The 24,374-nt window shown below is 41.4% G+C and overlaps 1 protein-coding gene across 2 annotated transcripts in view; it reads left to right on the plus strand.

The window, feature by feature from the left end:
• Window positions 1–24,374, plus strand: part of usp9 (ubiquitin specific peptidase 9) — a 275,529-nt gene that overhangs the window by 107,859 nt on the left and 143,296 nt on the right. For both annotated transcript variants that reach the window (XM_060833551.1, XM_060833552.1), the window contains 2 exons: window positions 2,318–2,467; window positions 16,005–16,125. In XM_060833551.1, coding sequence (XP_060689534.1) covers window positions 2,318–2,467; window positions 16,005–16,125 — 271 coding nt within the window. The remainder of the gene's footprint in view (window positions 1–2,317; window positions 2,468–16,004; window positions 16,126–24,374) is intronic.

A 24,374-nucleotide genomic window follows, 5' to 3' on the forward strand; every position in this document is an offset into this window, starting at 1 on the left:
AGAAAATTAATGTAACTAGATAGAAATGACTGTTACCCCCCCCCCCCCCACCATTTGCAATCATGAGCAGCCCTTTTCATAATTCAAATTTTCACATTTGCTTAATCTACTCAATATTTATTGTATATTGCTCTCTTGAGAATTTCTGAAATTGTGATCATAAAACAGGAATAGCTTCTTGATTATAACCAGAAAACACATTTCGTGTAATATTATCTCCTGAGTTCTACAAGAAGCTGGGATCACGTGTTAGCTGGTTAGCAAATTGGAACATAGCTTTTTATTGCTATTTTATGAAATTACTGGATTTAGTTCACTTTGAATTTGTCATCAAGTCTTTCCAATAAATCAACTCAAGGATTGTAACAATCTGGGTGTTAAATACTGACTGATCTGAGGTGTCCTCCCAGTTGATAATATATTGGAACATTAGTTATTTTAAGGAAATTTAGGAGCCTGAAAATAATGTCTTGACACTTAAGTTTGGGTTTCAAAAGAAAATTCTGGCAGTCATTTCTGTGTTCATTGGTCCCAGTAGCAGAATTAATCAGTGAAGTAGCAACAAAATGTTTCAACAGTTGGCAGTTTATTTGTAAAATTCAGTTCTCCTGAGACAGAGCATTGATCTAGGTTGGCTGAACTAAGTGGTTATGGAAAATTTGTAGATTCCAAACATTGCTAATGTAAAATTGATATTTTTAGCCTCTGTATCCAGACAAAATATTTCTTGCTTCAGTGTTTTCAGTAAAATGAAAGTTTAAAGAGGCAAACCATTCCTTGTTATGTTGGTCTGAGTGGGGGCAAGAGATGTACAGTGGAAGCCAGCCATTTTCATGAAACAAAAGGAATGTGGGACTGATTGTGTTTGATTAATTATCAGATGCTTAGTTCATAATTGATTAAGGTTTCAAATGCAGTGTATAGATGATGAGGGAGAGGAGCAACTTGGTGTTTGCTTTTTCAAAAAGAATAATTGGGTAAATTCAAAATCAGCTATTGAGAGAGCTTGATAAATTACAGTGCTCACTTCAGGTATGATGGTAATTCCCTTGAAGACTCAGAGTCAAAAACTGACTTTGCCCAATCTGTTGTCAGTTCTCAGTTTTAAATTGTTAGATTCTCCGTGAGCCATCTTTTGATATCAAGCTGTGTGCAGCAATTTCTCTGGTCTTTGTATTAAAACATGAAAGTTGGCCTTAACTAAAATCAGAGTCCTGTTCTAAATGTTCAGTTTACCTGCACTGTTTGTATCCATGCTTGCTGTACATGCACAATTAAGTACCTTTTAAGTTCACATAGCAGGGAGGTTTCACACCTACATTCAATTCATGTAAAGATGTTTATTATGACTTAAAGTGCTACTTTGATTGCAATGCTACAGTCCATTTTACAACTGGGATGCAAAATATAGGATCTGGCCTCTGGTTACTGAGAATCACCATAAACTGTTAGCATTGAAATCAATTTTCTCTATTCCAAGAATTTTAACATTTCATCAGGTAATCTGAATTTATCTAGAGAACCTGCACAGGGCACAATGAACAAAACTTCTTGCATAGTTGCTTTTGCCAGTTAACCATTTCACACTAAGCTCTGGTATTCCATGTATAAGTTCAGATGCAGAGTTAACATCACTTGTCTTAATGCAGTTGCTGAAAAGTTGGGGTGCACAATAGGGCTGACTTATCCACTGGCATTCATTCAGATAATTTTTTTTGCACAGTATTCACTTTGCCTTCAGTCTACTATTAATGAGTTTGTTTGTATTTGACTGTAATATTGTAGTAAACCAAAATTTCTGCTTGGTAATTAACTGGAGAAATCCATAAAGAGCAGCATCTTAAATGTTTAGGAGTCCACCTCAGTGCTTCACATACTTTTTTCCTGGTGTGATCCCTTCAGTGTCTCAGACTTACTTTGAGAATAGAAGAACTGTAGTGGGGAACTAAATAACAATGTGGTGTAGCTGAATTTATGAAAGACATCTAAAAAAACTATACGGAATTCTTGCAAGCTCTGGGATTAAAGCAGAATATACTGAAACAAATGAGAATTTCCTCAAAGTTTAATACAAAACGGTGGATACCTGCTTAAAGTGTTATGTTGTGTCATTTAATCTTGCAGTACCAGCTTTGCTCATCAAAAATGACCTACCAGATACTCCATATTGCTCATTATGGCAAATAGTGAAGTCACAGGAAGCAGATCAGAAGTTAGATAGCTATTTGAAATGAGATTGGGCAGAAGTTAGTTATAGGGATAGTATAAGTTTAAAAAATTCTGTTTCATCCCTTCTAATAAGAGATTTATGTTTCAGCTTATTACAGCCAAGCTAACACAGATAAGTTCAAATATGCCTTCAAGTCCTGATAGCTCTTCTGATTCTTCAACGGGCTCCCCTGGAAATCATGGTAACCACTACAGTGATGGTCCAAATCCTGAGGTAGAAAGCTGCTTACCTGGAGTGGTAAGAATATTACGTTCCTTTAATTTGCATGTAGTGTTTCTGGGTTTTATGTAACGCAAGGAACATGTTTCCTGAAATTTTAAAATTTCAGGAAACATGTTCTTTAAATGGTTGCTGTGCAAGTTCACAGTAATTTGTAATCCAAGATGGAGGACGGGAAAAATTTCTGGCTGTAAGTGCTGCTCCTTATTTGAAGTATTTTAGGTGTTGGAGGTGATTTCCTCGAATTCCAGGAGCAGCAATTACTGTTTTATATGCTGTTGCATTGCTTTGGAACTTTGGGGAAAAAGAAAGTCAAAACAACAGCAGTTTAAAAGGGGGAAAAGCAGACAAAGGAAGCACATGGTGAGGACATTGCGAGAGAGAGAGAACCTGCACAGTTACTGCCTTTGCTGTTTGAATTCGTGTATCGCTGGACGTTGAAGTGCATCTGGGAAAATTAACAAACAGTGAAATTCACAAATCTTGAAGGTACTGTTGGGCGAAGTTCACAGCACAGAATCAGATAAGTTAATTGTTTTAAGTCTGTCCAAGAGAGAGGCTGCAGTAGTGAGTATAGTGGATTCTTCCTTGATGAAATGTTTTTGGAGCTAAATCTCGATTAAACTTAAAATATAAGCCATAGCTCTTAATTTAATCTGGGGGCAGTGTTTGTAGAGGAATCAGATGGTTTTGTTTTCTGGGTCTGTAGATTGTGAAGGAGCAAAAATGGCCTTTGCAGTGAGATGTATTTCTTGTCAGATGTGGGAGTTTAAAGAGAGTTTAAGGGTTACTGCGGATTATATCTGCCATAAATGCTGTTGGATGCGAATCTTATCAGATCGAGTGGATCGGTTGGAGAGACAGATAGAAGCGATGAGGAATTTGCAACAGCAACGGTATGTGATGGATGGCAGTTATGGGAATGGGGGAAAGTCTCGGATACAGTCACATAGATGGGTTAACTCCAGGAAGGGCAAGAGGTCGGCACCTAGTGCAGGAGTCTTTTGTGGACCCAGGGAGATAGTGAGGAAAGAGATTGATCTGAAACGGGTACAGCTGAGAAGAGAAGTGAGGCAAACAGAAAGGGCAGGCAGGAACAAGGTAGAACTAATAAATTAAACTGCATTTATTTCCATGCAAGGGGCCTAACAGGGAAGGCAGATGACCTCAGGGCATGGTTAGGAACATGGGGCTGGGATATCATAGCAATTATGGAAACATGGCTCAGGGATGGGCAGGACTGGCAGCTTAATGTTCCAGGATACAAATACTACAGGAATGATAGAATGGGAGGCAAGAGAGGAGGGGGAGTGGCATTTTTGATAAAGGATAGCATTACAGCTGTATGATGTTCCCGGAAATACATCCAGGGAAGTTATTTGGGTGGAACTTAGAAAAAAGAAAGGGATGATCATCTTATTGGGATTGTATTATTGACTATTGGGGGGGTCTGAGGGAAATTGAGAAACAAACTTGTAAGGAGATCTCAGCTATCTGTAAGAATAATAAGGTAGTTATGGTAGGGGATTTTAACTTTCCAAACATCGCCTAGGACTGCCATAGTATTAAAAGGTTTAGATGGAGAGGAATTTCTTAAGGGTGTACAAGACAATTTTCTGATTCAGTATGTGGGTGTACCTATTAGAGAAGGTGAAAATCTAGACCTGCTTTAGGAAATAAGGCAGGGCAGGTGACTGAGGTGTCAGTGGGGGAGCACTTTGGGGCCAGCGACCATAATTCTATTCATTTTAAAAGAGTGATGGAAAAGGATAGACCAGATCTAAAAGTTGAAGTTCTGAATTGGGGAAAGGTATTAAGCAAGAACTTTCGAAAGCTGATTGGAGGCAGATGTTTGCAGGTAAAGGGACGGCTAGAAAATGGGAAGCCTTCAGAAATGAGATAACAAGAATCCAGAGAAAGGATATTCCTGTCAGGGTAAAAGGGAAGGTTGGTAGGTATAGGGATTGCTGGATGACCAAAGAAATTGAGGTTTTGGTTAAGGAGAAGACGGAAGCATATGTCAGGTATACACAGGATAGAACAAGTGAATCCTTAGAGTATAAAGAAAGTAGGAGTATACTTAAGAGGGAAATCAGGAGGGCAAAACGGGGACATGAGATAGCTTTGGCGAATAGATTTAAGGAGAATCTGAAGGGTTTTTACAAATATATTAAGAACAAAAGGGTAACTAGAGAGAGAATAGAGCCCCTCAAAGATCAGAAGGCAGCCTTTGTGTGGAGCCACAGAAAATGGGGGAGATGCTAAATGAATATTTTGCATCAGTATTTACTGTGGAAAATAATACGGAAGATATAGACTGTAGGGAAATAGATGGTGACATCTTACAAAATGTCCAGATTACAGAGGAGGAAGTGCTGGATGTCTTGAAACTGTTACAAGTGGATAAATCCCCAGGACCTCATCAGGTGTACCCGAGAACTCTTTGGGAAGCTAGAGAAGTGATTGCTGAGCCTCTTGCTAAGATATTTGTCATTGATAGTCACAGGTGAGGTGCCAGAAGACTGGAGGTTGGCAATCATGGTGCCACTGTTTAAGAAGGGCACTAAAGACAAGCCAGGGAACTGTAGACCAGTGAGCCTGACTTCAGTGGTGGGCAAGTTGTTGGAGGGAGTCCTGAGGAACAGGATGTACATGTATATGGAAAGGCAAGGACTGATTCGGGATAGTCAACATGGCTTTGTGTGGGAAATCATGTCTCACAAACTTGATTGAGTTTTTTGAAGAAGTAACCAAGAATGATGAGGGTAGAGCAGTAGATGTGATCTATATGGACTTCAGTAAGGCATTCAACAAGATTCCCCATGGGAGACTGATTAGCAAGGTAAGATCTTATGGAATACAGGGAGAACTAGCCATTTGGATACAGAACTGGCTCAAAGGTAGAAGACAGAGGGTGGTGGTGGAGGGTTGTTTTTCAGACTGGAGGCCTGTGACCAGCGGAGTGCCACAAGGATCGGTGCTGGGCCCTCTACTTTTTGTCATTTATATAAATGATTTGGATGCGAGCATGAGGTACAGTTAGTAAGTTTGCAGATGACATCAAATTTGGGGATGTAGTGGGCAGCGAAGAGGGTAACCTCAGATTACAACAGGATCTGGACCAGATGGGCCAATAGGCTGAGAAGTGGCAAATGGAATTTAATTCAGATAAATGTGAGGTGCTGCATTTTGGGAAAGCAAATCTTAGCAGAGCTTATACACTTAATGGTAAGGTCCTAGGGAGTGTTGCTGAACAAAGAGACCTTGGAGTGCAGGTTCATAGTTCCTTGAAAGTAGAGTCACAGGTAGATAATGATGAAGGTGTTTGGTAAGCTTTCCTTTATTGGTCAGTAGTGAGTACAGGAGTTGTTGCAGCTGTCCAAGACATTGGTTAGGCCACTTTTGGAATATTGTTCAATTCTCGTCCCCCTCCTAAAAGGAAGGATTTTGTACAACTTGGAAGGGTTCAGAAAAGATATTTACAAGGATGTTTAGATTAGATTCCCTACAATATGGAAACAGGCCCTTCAGCCTAACAAAGTCCACACCGACCCTCCGAAGAGTAACCCACCAAGACCCATTTCCCCCCGAATAATGCCCCTAACATGGGCAATTTAGAATAGCCAATTCACCTGACCTGCACATCTTTAGACTGTGGGAGGAAACCGGAGCATCCGGAGGAAACCCACGCAGACATGGGGTGAATGTGCAAACTCCACACAGACAGTTGCCCAAGGCTGGAGTCGAACCTGGGTCCCTGGTGCTGTGAGGCAGCAGTGCTAACCACTGAGCCACCATGCCATTCAGGTTGGAGCATTAGAGCTATAGAGAGAGAGGCTGAATAGGCTGGGCTGTTATCCCTGGAGTGTAGAGACTGAGGGGTGACCTTAGAGGTTATAAAATCATGAAGTGCATGGATAGGGTAAAAGACGAGGTCTTTTCCCTGGGGTGGGGGAATCCAGAACTAAGTGGCGTAGGTTTAGGATGGGAGGAGGAAGATTTAAATGGGACCTAAGGGGCAACAGTTTCACACACAGGGTGATGTGTCTATGGAGTGAGCTGCCAGAGGAGGTGATGGAGGCTGGTACAATTATAATATTTTAAAAGACATCTGGATGGGTATGTAAATTGGAAGGGTTTACAGGCATATGGGCAAAATGCTGGTAAATGGGACTAGATACATTTCGGATATCTGGTCGGCATGGACAAGTTGGACCAAAAGGTCTGTTTCCTTGCTGCATCTGTCTATGATTAAGACTTGGTGTCAGGTGATGTTAATTGCCAATTATTAGCCCAAACCTAAATGTTGTTGTGATCTTGCTGCGTAGTGAAGCTGACTGCTACAGTACCTAAGAGTTGTGAATGCACTGAACATTGTGCAATCGCTTACTTACATTCCCACTTGTATTATTGAGGGAAAATTGCTCACCTATTGATTGAGTTACAAAGTTAAGGGGTTGAAGAGGGAGAGTCTCTAGAATGGTCCAGGAAGCTTTCCTGTACACAGTATGTTCTTGGTTTGAAACAAAAACAATGCTGAAGAAACTCAGCAGGCTTGGAAGCTTCTGTACAGAGAGAGCGGAGTTAACGTTTCGTGTCCAGTGACCATTCAGAGTTGATTGTAGCTACGAGGAGAGGTGGAGTGAGAGGATAGGTGAAATGGAGACAACACCAGTTGGGGAGAAAAGCAATGGATATTGCTATGCTCAAGAGAAAAAAAGAGAGCTGATAATGGGACCATAAATAGGTAGAGATAGATTAGTTGTGCTCAAAGCAGCCCATGTCATGACAGGGTGGGGGCAGGTAAAGGACGCGGAGAAGGTGTTTAGGCTGTAAAATTATTGAACTTGATATTGAGTCATGAAATCTGCAGGGTCTCCAAATGGAAAATGAAATGCTGTTTTCATCTTGTGCTAAGTCTTGCCAGAACAGTACAGCAGGCTTGACAACACAGTGTACTGAAGTGGCAGGCAACTGGCAGCTCGGGAGACTTTTCAGTGATAGAATATGAGTGTTCTGTTAAGTGGTTCCTCCAGTCTGTGTTTCGTCTCCCAGCATAGAGGCAACCACATAGTGAGCAGCCAGTATAGTAGACTAGATTGAGTGAAGTTCAGCTAAACCTCTGGAAGGTGTCAGGAGCATTGGATAGTGAGGAGAGGGAGCAGTTGGATGGGAAGATGCTAAGAGGGGAGGAGGAGTGGAAGAAACAGTCCCTGTTTTAAAAACTGTCAAGGGAGGGTAGGAGACTAATGCAATTGACAGCTCGTGATCCTTTGGATACCAATGCTGGTGGGGAGGAAAGTGAAGACCTGCGGATCCTATTGGTGTTGTGGGAAGGGGGAGAAGGGGTGAGTGCAGAGTTAGAGGAAATGAGTCAGATATGGTTTAGGGCTCTCATCTAGGGTGGTGGGGTATCTTCAGTTGAGGGACGTGGACATTTGAGGTCCCCCTGTGCAAGGTGGCATTGTAACAGATGCAACAGGTTTCTTAGCTGCCATCAGTTTTGAACGAGGGTCACTGGACTGAACATTAAATAAACTTTCTCTTAAATGTTGCCAGACCTACTGAGTTTCTCCAGTTTCTGTTTTTGTTTCAAATTTCCAGCATCCACAGTTCTTTGTTTTATTTTATATTCTTGGTCTTGTTTAAGAGAGATTGTTGGATTTGGTACTGGAAGTGAGTTTGATAAAGTGGATGAATCTGAATTTAAAAACCAAGTCCCGGAGAAGCTCAGGTCAGATGACATTTTGTGGAGAGGTAAAGAATTAGCATTTCAAGTCCAGTGCGATTGATTGGACTCATTTTTGTTGGGAAACACGTTCACGTCATTATAGTTGGCATTGTTAATGGAGAAGGACCAGAAATAATCAGAAGTAAACTTAGTTGGAATATGGCTAATCTCATTGAGTTGACAGAGGATGTAGCCAGGTTGACAGGAAAATCTTTGTTTAGTCTTGAATGTGGAGACTTATCAGGTACATGCTGGTAAAAGGGAAGGATGGGTCTAAGTGTTGTTTGACTGACTAGGGAATTTAAGAGTACAGTGTATCCAGGTTTTTGTTCCAGCAAGAACCAGGCCAAATACTACAAATTGGAAGAGGAAGAACACAGGAAAATAAGGTTGGTAAATAGAGAATGAAAATAGAATGGCAGTTGAGGAAAAGAAAACACAATTGGTGTGCAAGCGTGTAAATATTGAGCTGTTAATAAATGTAGGGTCATGTTAGGGACACAATTTATTACTTGTATTTTTGAGGCACAGGGCAGGGTTGGAATAGTTAATAAATACTGTGTATTAATCTTTATTAGAAAGAGGATGCTCAGAAAATACGTCATCACCCATTGATTTGCAAGTTTTAGACAGGGTCTTCATGCCTGAACAGAAATCTTTGGCACTTGGGGTTTGGCATCCCTTGATGTTGTCTGATTTGGATGACAGGATTTGGTTCCTTTTCACTTCCTTAATCACTCTGCTGTTGCAACTTGGATGACACGTTTGTCCTCTTCATATTCACACATCCCCAAATTAATATTAGTACTATTGTACTTAGGTTAAACTAAGGTTCAGTATTTCCTGCTCCTGTGAAATGCTGGTCATAGAAACTTGGAAAATAGGAACTGGAGAAAACTATTTGGCCCTTTTGAGTCTGTTACTCCATTCATTGTTTTGGCTTCAACTGCTTTCTGTTGTAATGAATTCCATTGGCTCACCACTCTTCGTGGAGAAATATCTTCACATCTAGAACATTTTGGGAGCTCAGGAACAAGACTGGGTATACAAAGTTTAAAATCACACAACACCAGGCTATAGTCCAACAGGTTTAATTGGAAGCCCTAGGTTTCGGAGCGCTGCTCCTTCATCAGGTGGTTGAAGGAGCAGCGCTCTGAAAGTTAGTGCTTCTAATTAAATCTATTGGACTATAACCTGGTGTTGTGATTTTTAACTTTGTATATGCCAGTCCAACACCGGCCTCTCCATATCAAGACTGAGTATGATTGACAGTTTGCGGTTTCTGAACACTTACGCAGAATTCAGAATGAAGAAGTCAAAGTTTTGCTTGAATGTTGGTGATATTGGCTTCAGAAGCTCTTGTTAAATTGTCCTCCCATTGAATCATATGTGGAGGAGTATTGAGGGTCACAAGGGTGCAGAGGATACTCTGGGGGATTTCAATATCAAGCCACCATGAATGGCTTGGCAATAGCACTACTAATTGAGGGCGAGTTGGGGTCATAAAAGATGGCAGATGAAGAGGGAAATAATACTTAGCACGGTGATAATGCAGCGTCACATGATGGAGGTTATTTTCAATGTGAAGGTGAGACTTTGTCTCCCCAAAGACTGCGGTAGTTACTTACTGATAGACATGGATAGATGCATTTAGAGCAGATAGATTGCTCAAGTTGAGTTCAAGTATGTTTTTGACCTTGTTTCTGACATTGAAATTTCCCACCCAGAGGGCACCCTTGTTGCCTTGATGCTTCCTCCAAGTGTGGTTTAACATGGAGTACTGATTTATCAGCTAGAGGAGGACCGTACATGGTAATCAGTAAGAGGTTTTCTTGCCCATGATAACCTTTTGCCATGAGAGTTCATGGAGGTTGCAAGGCCATGTTGAGGAGCTCCTTGGACAACCCCTTGCCAACTCTATATTGCTGTGCCACTGCTGGTGGGATAGGATGCAGCCAGGAACGGTCTTTGGTGTTTGGGGTATTTTAAAGTATGATTCTCTAATTATGCCTGTCATACTGTTGCATGACTAGTCTGAGACAGCTCTCCAACTTTTGACACTAACCCCCTGACGTTAGTAAGGAGGACTTTGCAGCATTGACAGGGCTTTGGATGTTTCTGATACCTGGGTTGATGCCAGGTTTTCCATCTGGATTTAATACTTTGTTGAGACTTTAGTGATTGATCTATAACTGGCTTGCTTGTCCATTTTTTTAGAGGACCGTTTAGACGACCATGTTGCTGTGGCTCAGGAGTTACATGTAGACCAGACCAGGTGAAGATTGCACATCTATTTCCCCTGAAGGACATATATGAACCAGATGATTTTTTTCCCAAAAACAGGCAACAATTTCATGGTCATCAATATATTAATAGTTCCAGCTGTTTATTTAATTCAGATTCCACCATGTGCCATGACACGATTCAAACCCGGGTTCATAGAACTATAGTTGAATTTGTGGATTAATTATTTGGCACAAATACCACAAGCCCCTTCCTTCCTTCCTACTTTTTATATCTTCATGTTAAAACAGTTGATTTAGTGAATCCTATCAGATAATTGAGAGATTTGGAATGATAAGCTGTACTATATTTTCAACAGTAGTTTTTTATGAACCAACATTACAAATCAGCCTGTTCAGAGACTTTGTTATACAACTGGAGGTGGGATTTGAACCTGACTCTGTCCAGATGTAGGGACATGACCACTGCACCACAAGAGGGCCCCTCCATCAGTAGTTTTTAGGCTGATTATTTAAGATGAAAAAGCTTTTGGTCAAAATGATTTTAAGTTAACTAATTCTTCTGAGCATCATTGTACTGCAAATAAGCATTTAGTGTAGATATTTAACAACTCTGCCTCAATTTGACTTGTCCCTAGGAATTCAATATCCAAGAATTTAGTATGTTTCTGCACTTGATTCCATCATGAGGCTTATTTACTTTGACCTCCACACCATGTCTGCTCCACATCTCTTGAACTTGTCAGACTTCGACACATTATTTCATTACTCTGTACTTGACCACGTTTTTATGCTTTTACCTGGCCTCCTGGTCTCTGTTCTCAGTAAACTTGAGCTCACTTAAAACTTGAGTGGTGTTATACCTAGCATTATGCTGTGCTTTCTCATGGTCTGCTTCGAAATGAAAAATGAGGTCCCAATTCAATGCTGTCAGACAGACTTTTTATAATCAAGACTATGTTGCAACGTAGCATCCTTTTTTTCACTTAAACACCAACTATTGAGGTAAAAACCAAAATTCCATTTGCCTTGGTTATGTTTTGTATCTATCCATAACCTGAAGTAAGCTGTGTGCATTCAGCTCCCAAGTTCTGTCATTTGCCTTCCAGTTTCTTGCTGCCAAGTCAACTTTGTCATTGTTGTTCTGCAGATTCAAAACTATGACTTAATGCTTCCTCACATTGAATTCAGCCATAGTTTTGCCACTCGGTCTACTTTGTCATCACAACTTGTGGCTCACAGGCACCAGACTTTCTCCACCATTTTTAATTTCATGTGTCAGCCCTGATTCTACGACACAACGGACTCCATGGGCCTAATGCTCCTTTCTATTATGGCCTTATTTGCAAACAGATTTTAATCTCTCTTCCAGCATCCAAAGATAAGCTGAGGTTCTATTGCAGACCTCGTGTTAATGCTGGTTGTCACATGCTACTAATCATTAAATTAACTTTTCAACTGAACGCTAGTTGTATCTCCTAAGTAATAACAGACTCGCGTCACAAGGCTATTTCCAATCGTGAAGGATGAATTTCCACAGCATTCTTGCGGTGACTAAGGTATGTGTAGACTGGATAAAATCAAGCAATTAAACTGCAGTGAATACAGGCCCAGTTGAACTAATCTCTCCTTGTATGGCTAAACTTCGATTTATCAGACTGATGTAAATCCTCATTGCACTTCCTCTCAAGATATTCATATCTGCCAGATCAGAGGTTACCTTAGTAAGAAAAATGGCATTTGGAACGTATAAGAAAAATGCAAGCAAAAGCATGATTGTTTGGATATTGACCTGCTTGCATAACGAAGACCAATCAGTAAAATGGGTTTCTGTGAAGCAAAGTGCCAGTATCTTTGCTAGCTGATTCCATGGGAAAATTTGGCAAATAAGCTAGGGTAATAAATTTTAACTGACCTTCTTTCTATTTTCTAAAAACTTCAAATTTGTAGCTTCAAAACCATAGCTGTAATCTAACCTGCAACCCCCAAACCACCAACCCCACACACAGAGATCCCACTCAGTTGCATGTTCCATTCATTCTCTCATTACTGCAAGGGAAAAATAGTGCATTCAGAGAGACCTGGTACCTAAAGTGCAACAGCTGTAGCTGAACTTCAACAGCTCAGTTTCTTAAGTTGCATGATATATATTAGTAATTTAGCCTGACTTGACTTCTGGAGTTGTAGCCGGGTTCAAATCCCACCTCGGGCAACTGTCTGTGTGGAGTTTGCACATTCTCCCCGTGTCTGCGTGGATTTCCTCCAGTTTCCTCCCACAGTCTAAAGATGTGCAGGTTAGGTGAATTGCCATGCTAAATTAGGTGAAGGGGTAAATGTAGGGGAATGGGTCTGGGTGGGTTGCTGTTTGGAGGGTTGGTGTGGACTTGTTGGGTCGAAGGGCCTGTTTCCACACTAAGTAATCTAATCTAGCTAATCTAGCTAATTTCGATATGCTGTTCCATGTAATTTTACGCATAGGAGTTGAAAGAGCAATTCATTTTAATTTCAAAATGCGGTGTCTCTGCCATGTATTCCAAATGACATAATTGGATTGCATATTCAGAGTTTCAACTTAATTCTTAAGCTTTCAAGAGTGCAAAAAACTTTATGCCAATTTTGGCATTTCTGCGTACAACTCTTAACTAAATTATGTGCATTATGGAATGGATATTGACTTTTGCCAATCATGGTTGCACTGTTAGTCCTTGATTCCCTAAGTTTGCGTTTTCATATTTGCATTTCTACCTTGTTTCAAGATCACCTATCTTGATCATCTTAATTGCAATGTATTGTTTGTCATAGATTTTGTCAATATTTACCAATTTAGTACGAAGACATTTTGTAATATAATACATTGTGAATATTTGTTGCAAAGTGATATTTCCCATTTTGTATTGATTTAGATGTACTCACAAGTGAAGTTTTGTGGGCTTGATGAGATATCTATAGGAGCATGGGTGTGCGCTTGCATACAAGAATCCTTAATTGAAACTCCACATAACTAGTGATTTTTGGCAGAAGTCTTGTGTGCTTACTACTTTCAATTAAGTGTAATGTTATGACTTTGCGCATGCAGCTACAATATCACTGGCAGCAGTCTGCTGTTACTTGCATTTCAGGTGTTTATCTAAAGTGCGTAAAGTACTCTGTACAATACTGGCGAACTACCAGACTGAGTTGGTGTAAATTGTGAATAAGAATCAGTAAAGTGTGGATGGGGAGGGTTTTCTAGAAAAAGAAAACTGCACAGTGACCTGAACAGGTCTTCAAAATTATGGACAGATTTGATCAGGTGGATTTGTATTTAACCGCAAAATTGATTCATAGCAAAGAAAATTGCAAATACAACTGCAGTAGTTATGCTGTATGTTAAACGTTTACCTTGTGAATAGTTAGAATGTTACATGGAATATTAGAAATGCGTTGCTTGGATTAAGAAGTTGGTTAAGGATATGAGAACAGAAATATAAAGGAATAAAGTGAGGTGCCGGAGGCTTGCGTAGTATAGGTCAGTAGTGCCAAGTCCCTGTTCCAGAGTTAAATTCGATGCAATTTTAATTGGAGCCATCAAGAAGGTATGGTGGCTAAAAGAGTTACTGTAGTTGCTACAATGCACACAAGCAAACGTGTATGTTGGCATTTCTTGTAATTTCCATTACTGTCAAGACAGGTTGTTTATCAGATACTACTTGAAGGCAATGTAACTTGTCCTATCTATACCCTGCTGATAAAATTATTCATTTTAAAGTGTGTATATTGATTTTTCATTCGTGTGGCATGTAAACTGTCATAGATTGCCAAGCATGTCAGGGGTTCTTTGTGGATGGGCAAGAGTATCTTGAGAAATACCAACTTGCAAAAGATGTAGATAAAGTGACTACTGCTAAGAACTTCGCAAATTAAGTAGGGGTTAATTGTCTGAGATGAAATAAGCATGATGGATCAGGGAAACAGCTAAAATTGTTAATGGCTTTCTTTGTTCAATTTCTCCTCACAAACAAAAGGGTCATGCCCTCATGCCTCCTTGGATGTAGGTGTGGACATCATGAATTTCAAAGTGTGGCACTTGTTGCAAGTTGTTTCACGGCAGACCAGTATGTTACTAAAAAAGTGTTTTAACTTGACAGCTAATCTATGGCAGAAAGAGGACAGGTGCACCCAGTTATTTTATGAAACTTTGTGGGGGCTATGTTACTGAGATACTTAAGCACTGTCAACTGGATCAGTGGATAATTGAGCCAGTGATCCTGATTAAATAATTCTTGCTGGATATGTTGGATTTTTATGTTCTGAGAGATTGGAAATATCAGGGATGTTCACAAAGACACATGGTATCAGAAGAGAGTAATGCAAAAACTGGCTTCCAGCTAATCAATTTAGTTTGTTTACTAACTGTGAGAAGACATCAGTTGTCTTTAAGATACCTGCCTTGTTGAGATCTGTATTAATGGGCAGAATATGGAGAAGGAAGAATGGTTTTGCATTCTTGTATTCAAGTTCAACTAGGCTAGCAGTGCCTAACATATCCCAGCCTTGTGAAATATTTCTCCTGCATGAATCATTTGCCGACTTTGCAACCTGGCACTTTTCGAAAAAGCATTCTTTTTGGGCAGTTACATCAAGGGTGCTCTGACGGCAGATGACCCCTGATTAAAATTGAATAATCCTGTTTCCTTGTTCCTGTCCAATCCTTTGTGTGTGGCTAAATGGGGATCAATTGATTGATGGTAGAGTTATTGCTCTAAAGATGGGAACAGCAAGATTAGCTACTTGAATGAAGTTACTCTCATATGGTGCCTTTCCCATTGTTCGGAGTTCCCAAAGTATTTTACATTAAACAAATTACTGTTGGATTGCAGTGACTGTAGCTTTAGATAAAAATGGTAGTCAGTATGTGCACAGCACAGTCTAAACAGTACTGAGGTTTGAAACCAATTAACTTTTTTAAGCCAGCTTTGACAAAGGATCAGTTAGACTCGAAATGTCAGCTCTTTTCTCTCCTTACAGATGCTGCCAGACCTTTTCTCTCCTTGCAGATTTTCCAGCATTTTCTCTTTTTTGGTAACTTTTTAAAGAATAGTTTAAGGGATAAATATCAGCCATGACACTGGAAGAACGTCCCTGTTTCTCCTGTTCGAACACATTGAAGTCTGCTTGAATAAACACATACTGCAGCATCTCTGTAAAAACGAAATTGTCTTACTGAACATGAGTTTGAGGTTGGGTTCTGTGCTTGATGTTGAGAATCTGTTGACAGTTTGAAACGCTCTCGCTCAAATGAGTGCTTTTGTTTAAACAAGCTAACTCTCAAGCTATGGACTAGACATTGATCACTGATAAATGTCATCCTTTGCTTCATCCATTTTAAAACTTCTGGTACAATTTGGCAAAAATTGATAATGAACCAAAATATTCTGAGATTGAAGTGAATTAGTATGATGTTTCCCCTCTTCCAAACAAGTTAATTCAGTTGTGCTTAGCTTTTGGTAAGATGTCATGTGTATTCAGACAGGTGTCTCTGCACATTTAATAGTATTTGAATTCAGATGATTTAGTTATTCCTAATCTGCTTCTTCCTTAGATAATGTCCTTACACCCGCGATACATTTCCTTTCTTTGGCAAGTTGCAGATCTGGGCAGTAGCCTAAACATGCCACAGCTGAGAGATGGTGCTCGCATTCTTATGAAGCTCATGCCTCCTGGTAAGGTACTTAAGATACTAATGAGACTAATGTACTTCTACCAATGTTTATTTCAACGAGTAGATAATGTGAGTATCGCCAACTGATTATTTAGGTATTTAAACCTTAAGCTTCAATGCCATTAATTGTGCTAAAGAGGCATAAATAACCGAGGTGACTACTTTTCGTAAAATAACTTATGGAAATTAGTTAACGGAGGGCTGAACTGCTAGTGAGGAACAAGGATATCTACCTATGAAAGTTGTGTTCAATTATTCTCAAGCTACTATTAATTTAACCAATGAACATTTGAGAATGTTGTGCAGGATAAATTTGGGATCAGCTGTTTTGTTCAATTTGGTTGAGCTTAATGTTTCAGGTGAAGTTTGCAGAGGAGTGAGATTGGCTTTTGAATTGGTTGATTTTGGTCTATATTATTGCATAATATGGGTTTGCAGTTTGCAATCGCACATTCAAAGGAGATTTGACATAGTTCACTAACATTGCAATTACAATCATGACACTTTGTTTTCCAAATTGGCTAAGTTAGGCAACCGTGGATATCACAATCATATACATAGAAAGTGCAGATGGCTAAATGTTGGGCATGTTTGTTTGGCATACTTTGTTAAGCAAGCAATTTTCAATAAATGAGTTTTATACTTTCACGCTGACTGATGTGCATAGGTTGCTGTTCAGTCCAGTATGTTGTGAAATTCCCATGGTTCTGTAAGTTTGTTTCTCTTTGAGATAGGGGATCATCTGGTTCAATGAGCAAATAAGTGAGAAATTCACTTTATTTGCTGGTCCCATTCTTTATGCTTTAAAGGAAAATTTTGCTGACATTGACTAAAAGGGATAATTGAACATTGTGCGTTTCCAATTTTAGTGCTTTGTTTTATGAAATAGCAGGTGGCAATGACAATGACAAAAAATGGAAAGTTATCTTCTGGATCCTTGTGGTACAAGAGCGATAGTTCTTGGGGACTCGATAGTGAGGGGTACAGACAGACGGTTTTGTGGGGGGGCAACAGTGACTCACGTTTGGTATGTTGCCTCCCAGGTACAAGGGTACGTGATGTCGCTGATCGTGTTTTCCGGGTCCTTAAGGGGGAGGGGGAGCAGCCCCAGATCGTGGTCCACGTTGGCACCAACGATATAGGTAGGAAGAGGGGTGAGGATGTCAGACAGGCTTTCAGGGAGCTCGGTTGGAAGCTCAGAGTTAGAACAAACAGAGTTGTAGTCTCTGGTTTGTTACCCGTGCCACGTGATAGAGAGTCGAGGAATAGGGAGAGAGAGCAGTTAAATGCGTGGCTACAGGGATGGTGCAGGAGGGAGGGATTCCGGTTTCTGGACAACTGGGGTTCTTTCTGGGGAAGGTGGGACCTCTATAAAAAGGATGGTCTACGCCTGAACCTGAGGCACCAGTATCCTTGGGAGGTTTGCTAGTGCTCTTTGGGAGGGTTTAAACTAACTCCGCCGGGGCATGGGAACCTGGACTGTAGCTTTAGGGTGCAGGACCTTGAGTGTAGGGAGGTTATGAATAATGCAGCAATCTCGAAGGAGGGTGCCTGTAAACAGAAGGGTGGATTGAAGTGTGTATACTTCAATGCCAGAAGTATAAGAAATAAGGTAGGTGAACTTGCAGCGTGGGTCGGTACCTGGGACTTCGATGTTGTGGCCATTACAGAGACGTGGGTAGAACAGGGACAAGAATGGCTGTTGCAGGTTCCAGGGTTTAAATGTTTTAGTAGGATCAGACATGGGGGTAAAAAAGGGGGAGGTGTGGCATTACTTGTCAAAGATAGTATTACAGCAGTGGAATGGACGATGGAAGAGGACTTGCCATCTGAGGTAGTTTGGGCTCAGGTTAGAAATAGGAAAGGTGAGGTCACCCTGTTAGGTGTTTTCTACAGGCCTCCTAATAGTCCTAGAGAAGTAGAGGATAATATTGCGAGGATGATTCAGGAAAAGAGTGAAGGTAGCAGGGTGGTTGTTATGGGGGACTTTAACTTCCCAGATATTGACTGGGAGAGCTATAGCTCGAGTTCATTAGATGGGTCGGTGTTTGTCCAATGTGTGCAGGAGGGTTTCCTGACACAATATGTAGACAGGCCAACAAGAGGTGAGGCTATACTGGATTTGGTTCTAGGTAACGAACCAGGCCAGGTGTTAGACTTGGAGGTAGGTGAGCACTTCGGGGACAGTGACCACAACTCGGTGACTTTTACTATAGTGATGGAGAGGGATAAGTGTGCGCCGCAGGGCAAGAGTTATAGCTGGGGACAGGGAAATTATGATGCAGTGAGGCATGACTTAGGATGTGTGGATTGGAAAAACAGGCTTCAAGAGAAGAACACTAATGAGATGTGGGGATTGTTCAAGGAGCAGCTACTACGTGTCCTCGATAAGTATGTACCAGTCAGGCATGGTGTAAAGGGCCTTGTGAGGCAGCCGTGGTTTAGTAAGGAATTGGGATCCCTTGTGAAAGGGAAGAAGGCGGCATATGTAAAGATGAGGCGTGAAGGTTCAGTTGGGGCGATAGAGAGTTATAAGGTAGCCAGGAAGGATCTAAAGAGAGAGCTAAGAGAAGCGAGAAGGGGACATGAAAAGTCTTTAGCTGGTAGGATTAGGGAAAACCCAAAGGCTTTCTATAGGTATGTCAGGAATAAAAGGATGACTAGGGTAGGTATCGGTCCAGTCAAGGATAGTAGTGGGAAGTTGTGTGTGGAGGCGGAGGAGATTGGAGAGACATTAAATCAATACTTTTCATCAGTATTCACTCAGGAACAGGACACTGTTGCTGATGTGAATATGGAGTCACAAATGATTCGAATGGATGGCCTGGAAATATGCAGGGAAGAGGTTCTGGGAATATTGGAGAGGATGAAAATAGAGAAGTCTCCTGGGCCTGATGGCATTTACCCTAGGATCCTATGGGAAGCTAGGGAGGAGATAGCAGAGCCATTGGCCTGGATTTTTATGTCGTCATTGTCAACGGGAATAGTACCAGAGGACTGGAGGATAGCGAATGTGGTCCCCTTGTTCAAGAAAGGGAGTAGGGATAGCCCTAGTAACTATAGGCCAGTGAGTCTGACTTCAGTGGTGGGCAAAGTCTTAGAGAGAATGGTAAGGGATAAGATTTATGAACATCTGGATAGGAATAACGTGATCAAGGATAGCCAGCATGGTTTTTGTGAAGGGCAGGTCGTGCCTCACAAACCTTATTGAGTTCTTTGAGAAGGTGACTAAGGAAGTGGATGAGGGTAAAGCAGTAGATGCGGTGTATATGGATTTTAGTAAGGCGTTCGATAAGGTTCCCCATGGTAGGCTAATGCTAAATCTACGGAGGTATGGCATTGAGGATACATTAGAGGTTTGGATTAGGAATTGGCTGGCTGGAAGGAGACAGAGGATAGTAGTTGATGGACTATGTTCATCTTGGAGTGCAGTTACTAGCGGTGTACCACAAGGATCTGTTTTGGGACCATTGCTTTTTGTTATCTTTATAAATGATCTAGAGGAAGGGCTTGAAAGCTGGGTAAGCAAGTTTGCGGATGACACAAAAGTCGGTGGAGTTGTGGATAGTGAGGAAGGAAGTGGTAGGTTACAGCGGGATATAGATAAGTTGCAGAGCTGGGCAGAAATGTGGCAAATGGAATTCAATGTAGCTAAGTGTGAAGTCATTCACTTTGGTAGGAGTAACAAGAAGATGGATTACTGGGCTAATGGTAGGCTACTTGGTAGTGTGGATGAGCAGACGGATCTTGGTGTCCATGTACACAGATCTCTGAAAGTTGCCACCCAGGTAAATAGTGCTGTGAGGAAGGCATATGGTGTACTGGGCTTTATTGGTAGAGGAATTGAGTTCCGGAGTCCTGAGGTCATGTTGCAACTGTATAAGACTCTGGTGCGGCCTCATCTGGAGTATTGTGTGCAGTTTTGGTCGCCATACTATAGGAAGGATGTGGAGGCATTGGAACGAGTGCAGAGGAGGTTTACCAGGATGTTGCCTGGAATGGTAGGAACATCTTATGAGGAAAGGCTGAGGCACTTGGGGCTGTTCTCATTGGAGTAGAGAAGGTTTAGGGGAGATTTGATAGAGGTGTATAAGATGATTAGGGGTTTAGATAGGGTCGACACTGAGAACCTTTTACCGCTAATGGAGTCAGGTGTTACTAGGGGACACAGCTTTAAATTAAGGGGTGGTAGGTATAGGACAGATGTTAGGGGTAGATTCTTTACACAGCGGGTTGTGAGTTCATGGAATGCCCTGCCAGTAGCAGTGGTGAACTCTCCTCCTTTATGGTCATTTAAGCGGGCATTGGATAGGCATTTGGAAGTTATTGGGCTAGTGTAGGTTAGGTAGGATTCGGTCGGCGCAACATCGAGGGCCGAAGGGCCTGTACTGCGCTGTATCTTATAAAAAACATGTTAGTGTCCCTGCTTCTAAGCCCCACACATTTCCAGAGATGTCTAATGAGCAACTTGATTAGAAAATACCTGGAAATTTCTGTTAACTAGCTTGTTTTGCCAGTAATAGACACTAGCAACAGAACTTAGCATGTCCAACAGGCACTGCAACAACCCATCCATACTCTTATGAAGGTACCTTATAAATGTGTGACGTTTAATACCTGGAAGGACAAAGGTAGCAGGTTCATTGGAGCACAATCTATAACTTAATCATCTAAACCACACACCACCATGGCCTGGAATATCATACCTACTGTTGCTGGGTCAGAAATCTAGAACTCACTTCCTAACAGCACTGTGGATGTACTGACACCTCATGGCAGTCCACTGACACCTTCCCAAGCAAATGCTGACAATGCCCACATCTCACGAATGACTGTTTTTAAAACAATGCAGATAATTTAATGGATAGAAGCATGTTTACTCAATTTTGAGTTGATAGCCTGAGATGAATATTTTTGTTTACATGTTCCATTTGGTAAATGAAGTTGTGAATTCAAACTGAATTTGAGGTAAGTACTGCAAGCGCAAGCTACCTGGCCTTATTTTAACATTTTTGTTAGTTACAAAATATATAAGTTGATTTATTAAGTGCACCCAGCTTAGACACATCCTTAAAGTTGAGTTCTCCTTCTAAAAAGTGCAACTTAAAGTGAACTGACTGTGGTTTAACAGTAATGTGATTCAGTGTAAAACCTGTGGAATGTAGAACCTGCATTAGTGAACAGGCATTATTAAAGCATTCAAACTTGAAATTGAGATACTTAGCTGAATGCTATTTTGGTAATTAGAATTTTCAATAAATTAACAATGTTACAGTAAGTAAATAAAAACCAAAACACACTCTACTGAGAGAGCTCAGAATGTGTGGCAGTATCTGTGCTACTGTTATCAGAGCTAACATTTTGGGTCCAGTGACCCTTCCTCAGAACTGTAGGTATTCAAGGAACCCATAGTATGGTAGCAGTCTATGGGGTTCACACTGACCCTCTGAAGACCATCCCCACCACAAAGGTCAAACCTGGGTCCCTGGTGCTGTGAGGCAGCAGTGCTAGCCACTGTGCCACCCATGGTAGAGTACAGTAGTTGCGACTCACCACATGTTCTGCTACCTATGTTAGGTTCTTTTTCTTGAGATTGTTACACACTTGATGTAAATGCATTACGCTAACTTCTGTGAACAGCCAAAGTTTATTAAGCAAGTACAAGCTTTGGAGGATCACTTAGCATTCTTCGCAATGGTTGTGAAGCTTGTCAAGCGATCTCCCTGAACAAGGGAACACAGAATTTCGCATCATCAGTATTGCCCAAAGGACAACCCCCAGCCACTCCCCTGGAGTGACATGCCACTCAAGGCACAATGTTTCTGGAAATAATCAAATCACTACAGTGTGATTTAGAACATAATTTAATGGCAATATCTGGTGGAAATAGTTTTAATTGCAAGGTGTAGTTAGATTCCTAACTGCAGTGTTCTTATTGATTCTGTATAGCAGGAGATGGCTATGTAAATTTTACATACCATTTTATGGATGGCACGGTGGCACAGTGGTTAGCACTGCTGCCTCACAGGGCCAGAGACCCGGGTTCGATTCCCGCCTCAGGCGACTGACTGCGGAGTTTGCATGTTCTCCCCGTGTCTGCGTGGTTTCCTCCCACAGTCCAAAGATGTGTGGGTGAATTGTCCATGCTAAATTGCCCATAGTGTTAGATAAAGGGGTGGGCTTGTTGGGCCGAAGGGCCTGTTTCCACACTGTAAGTAATCTAATCTAATCTAATCATACCACCTGCAAGACAGAAACATAACCACCCTACCTCGGGATATCCAAGTTCTTTCATGCCAGCAGAGCAAATTAACCCCTTTAATATCTCACCTAACCCACAGTCTTGCTGTATACCCTCCAACTTGTAGGCCTATCTAATTGCCTAACCCATGCTTGCTGCTGACCTTTCAACTTGAGACCCCTCATTCCCTCGCCTACCAATTTTGCTAACTAGTCTTGTGATTTGCAGCTTCCAGTGCTTCTTAACACACTCGATGATCCTTCCTCCTAGCAAAACTCTTAAACCCCCTCCTCCCCTACTGTGTCTTGCTACTAATCTCCAGAGGGAGCGAGGGTTTTGCTATGGGAGTCAACATGCAGTCGTGTTTTTAAAACATTTGAGATCCACTTTGACATCTTAACATCCACAAGCCTAAAGTTCTGATTTTGGAACTGGATCTTAAAGAAGAGTGCAGCTTCAGGAGCGCAAAGTAGGAAGTGCAAAGAATTGGTGAGAGGATGGGTTGGTGAATGGGATAGACTGGAAGTCAGAGTCAGCTAGGTAAAAACCAGGGCTGCAGATGCTGGAAACCGATTCTAGATTAGAGTGGTGCTGGAAAAGCACAGCAGTTTAGGCAACATCCGAGGAGCAAGAAAATCGACATTTCGGGCAAAAGCCTTTCAGGAATAGAGGCAGACTGGAATTGGGGGTTGGGGGGGGTGGAAAGAAGGAGACTGAGTGCATTCACCCTATCCATGTCTCTTTTGATCTTCTACACTTTTGTTAGATTCCCTCCTCAGCCTCCTATCCTCTGAAGAGAAACATCCTAGCTTATCCAAACTCTCCCTATAACTCGGACCATTGAGTCCGGGCAACATCCTTGTAAATTTCTTCTGCACTCTTTTTCATGTAACAATGTGACCAAAACTGATCACAGTACTCCAAGTGCAGCCTCACTAAGTTCTGTACAACTGCAGTGTAACTTCCCAACTTCTGTATTCAGTGCCCTGACTGATGAAGGCCACCAGTGTGCCAAAAGCTGCCTTCACTGCCCTGTCTACTTCTGACTCCATTTTCAGAGAACAGGCAATTGAAATCCAAGGAACCTCAGTTCCACTGCACTCCTAGATTTGACTTTGCAAAATGTAAGACCTCACACTTAGCTATCTTAAACTCCATTTACCACTTCTCAACCCACTTCCGCAGCTGATCAAGGTCTGAAAGTTTTCCTTTCTGTCCCTGATGCCACCTACTTTAGTGTCATCTGCAAATTTACTCATCATGCTTTGCACGTTCTCATCCAAAGCATTGATATAGATAACAAACAGCAATGGGCCCAGCACGGATCCCTAAGGCACTTCACTGCCATACACAAAGCCATGCTGTTTACTCCTAATCAAGCCCTGTCTTTCCAAATGCATGTATCTTATCCCTCAGTTTTTTTCAAGTAATTTACCTACCATAAATGTTAGGATTACTGGTCTGTAATTCCCAACATTTTCTTTGAGGCCCTTCTTGAATAAGGGCACAACACTCATCCAGGAAAGTAGAGTTTTCAATGTATACTGGACATGCCTTCTGAAAGGTGTAGAGTCATTAGGGAATCAGACCAGGCACCCACCCCAGAACTCCTCACCTGACCTGTTGTAGACACAGTATCTAATGCAGCTCCATTGAAGAACAACAGAAATCTTCCTTTTACATTTAATATAACTCCAATCAATGGAGAGTTGCTTGCCCCTGGATTGTGTTGACTTCGGTTTTGCTAGGGTTTCCCAGTGCCAAGTTTGGACAATACTGCCTTGATAGCAGGGCCAGTTACACTCATTCCATTTCTGGGATTCAGTCTACTTCCATGCTTGGACAAAGGCTTAATGAAATCTGCAGTCCAGTGGTCATGATGGATACTCAACTGAGTAAACAGACTGACAGATTTTTAAAGTGAAGATTGAGAACAGACTGATGAGTCAGCAATTAGATTGGGTTCCCTACAGTGTGGAAGCTGGCCATTTGGCCCAACCAGTCACCGA

Source organism: Hemiscyllium ocellatum, chromosome 12 (genome assembly GCF_020745735.1).
Source record: "Hemiscyllium ocellatum isolate sHemOce1 chromosome 12, sHemOce1.pat.X.cur, whole genome shotgun sequence".
NCBI lineage: Eukaryota > Metazoa > Chordata > Chondrichthyes > Orectolobiformes > Hemiscylliidae > Hemiscyllium > Hemiscyllium ocellatum.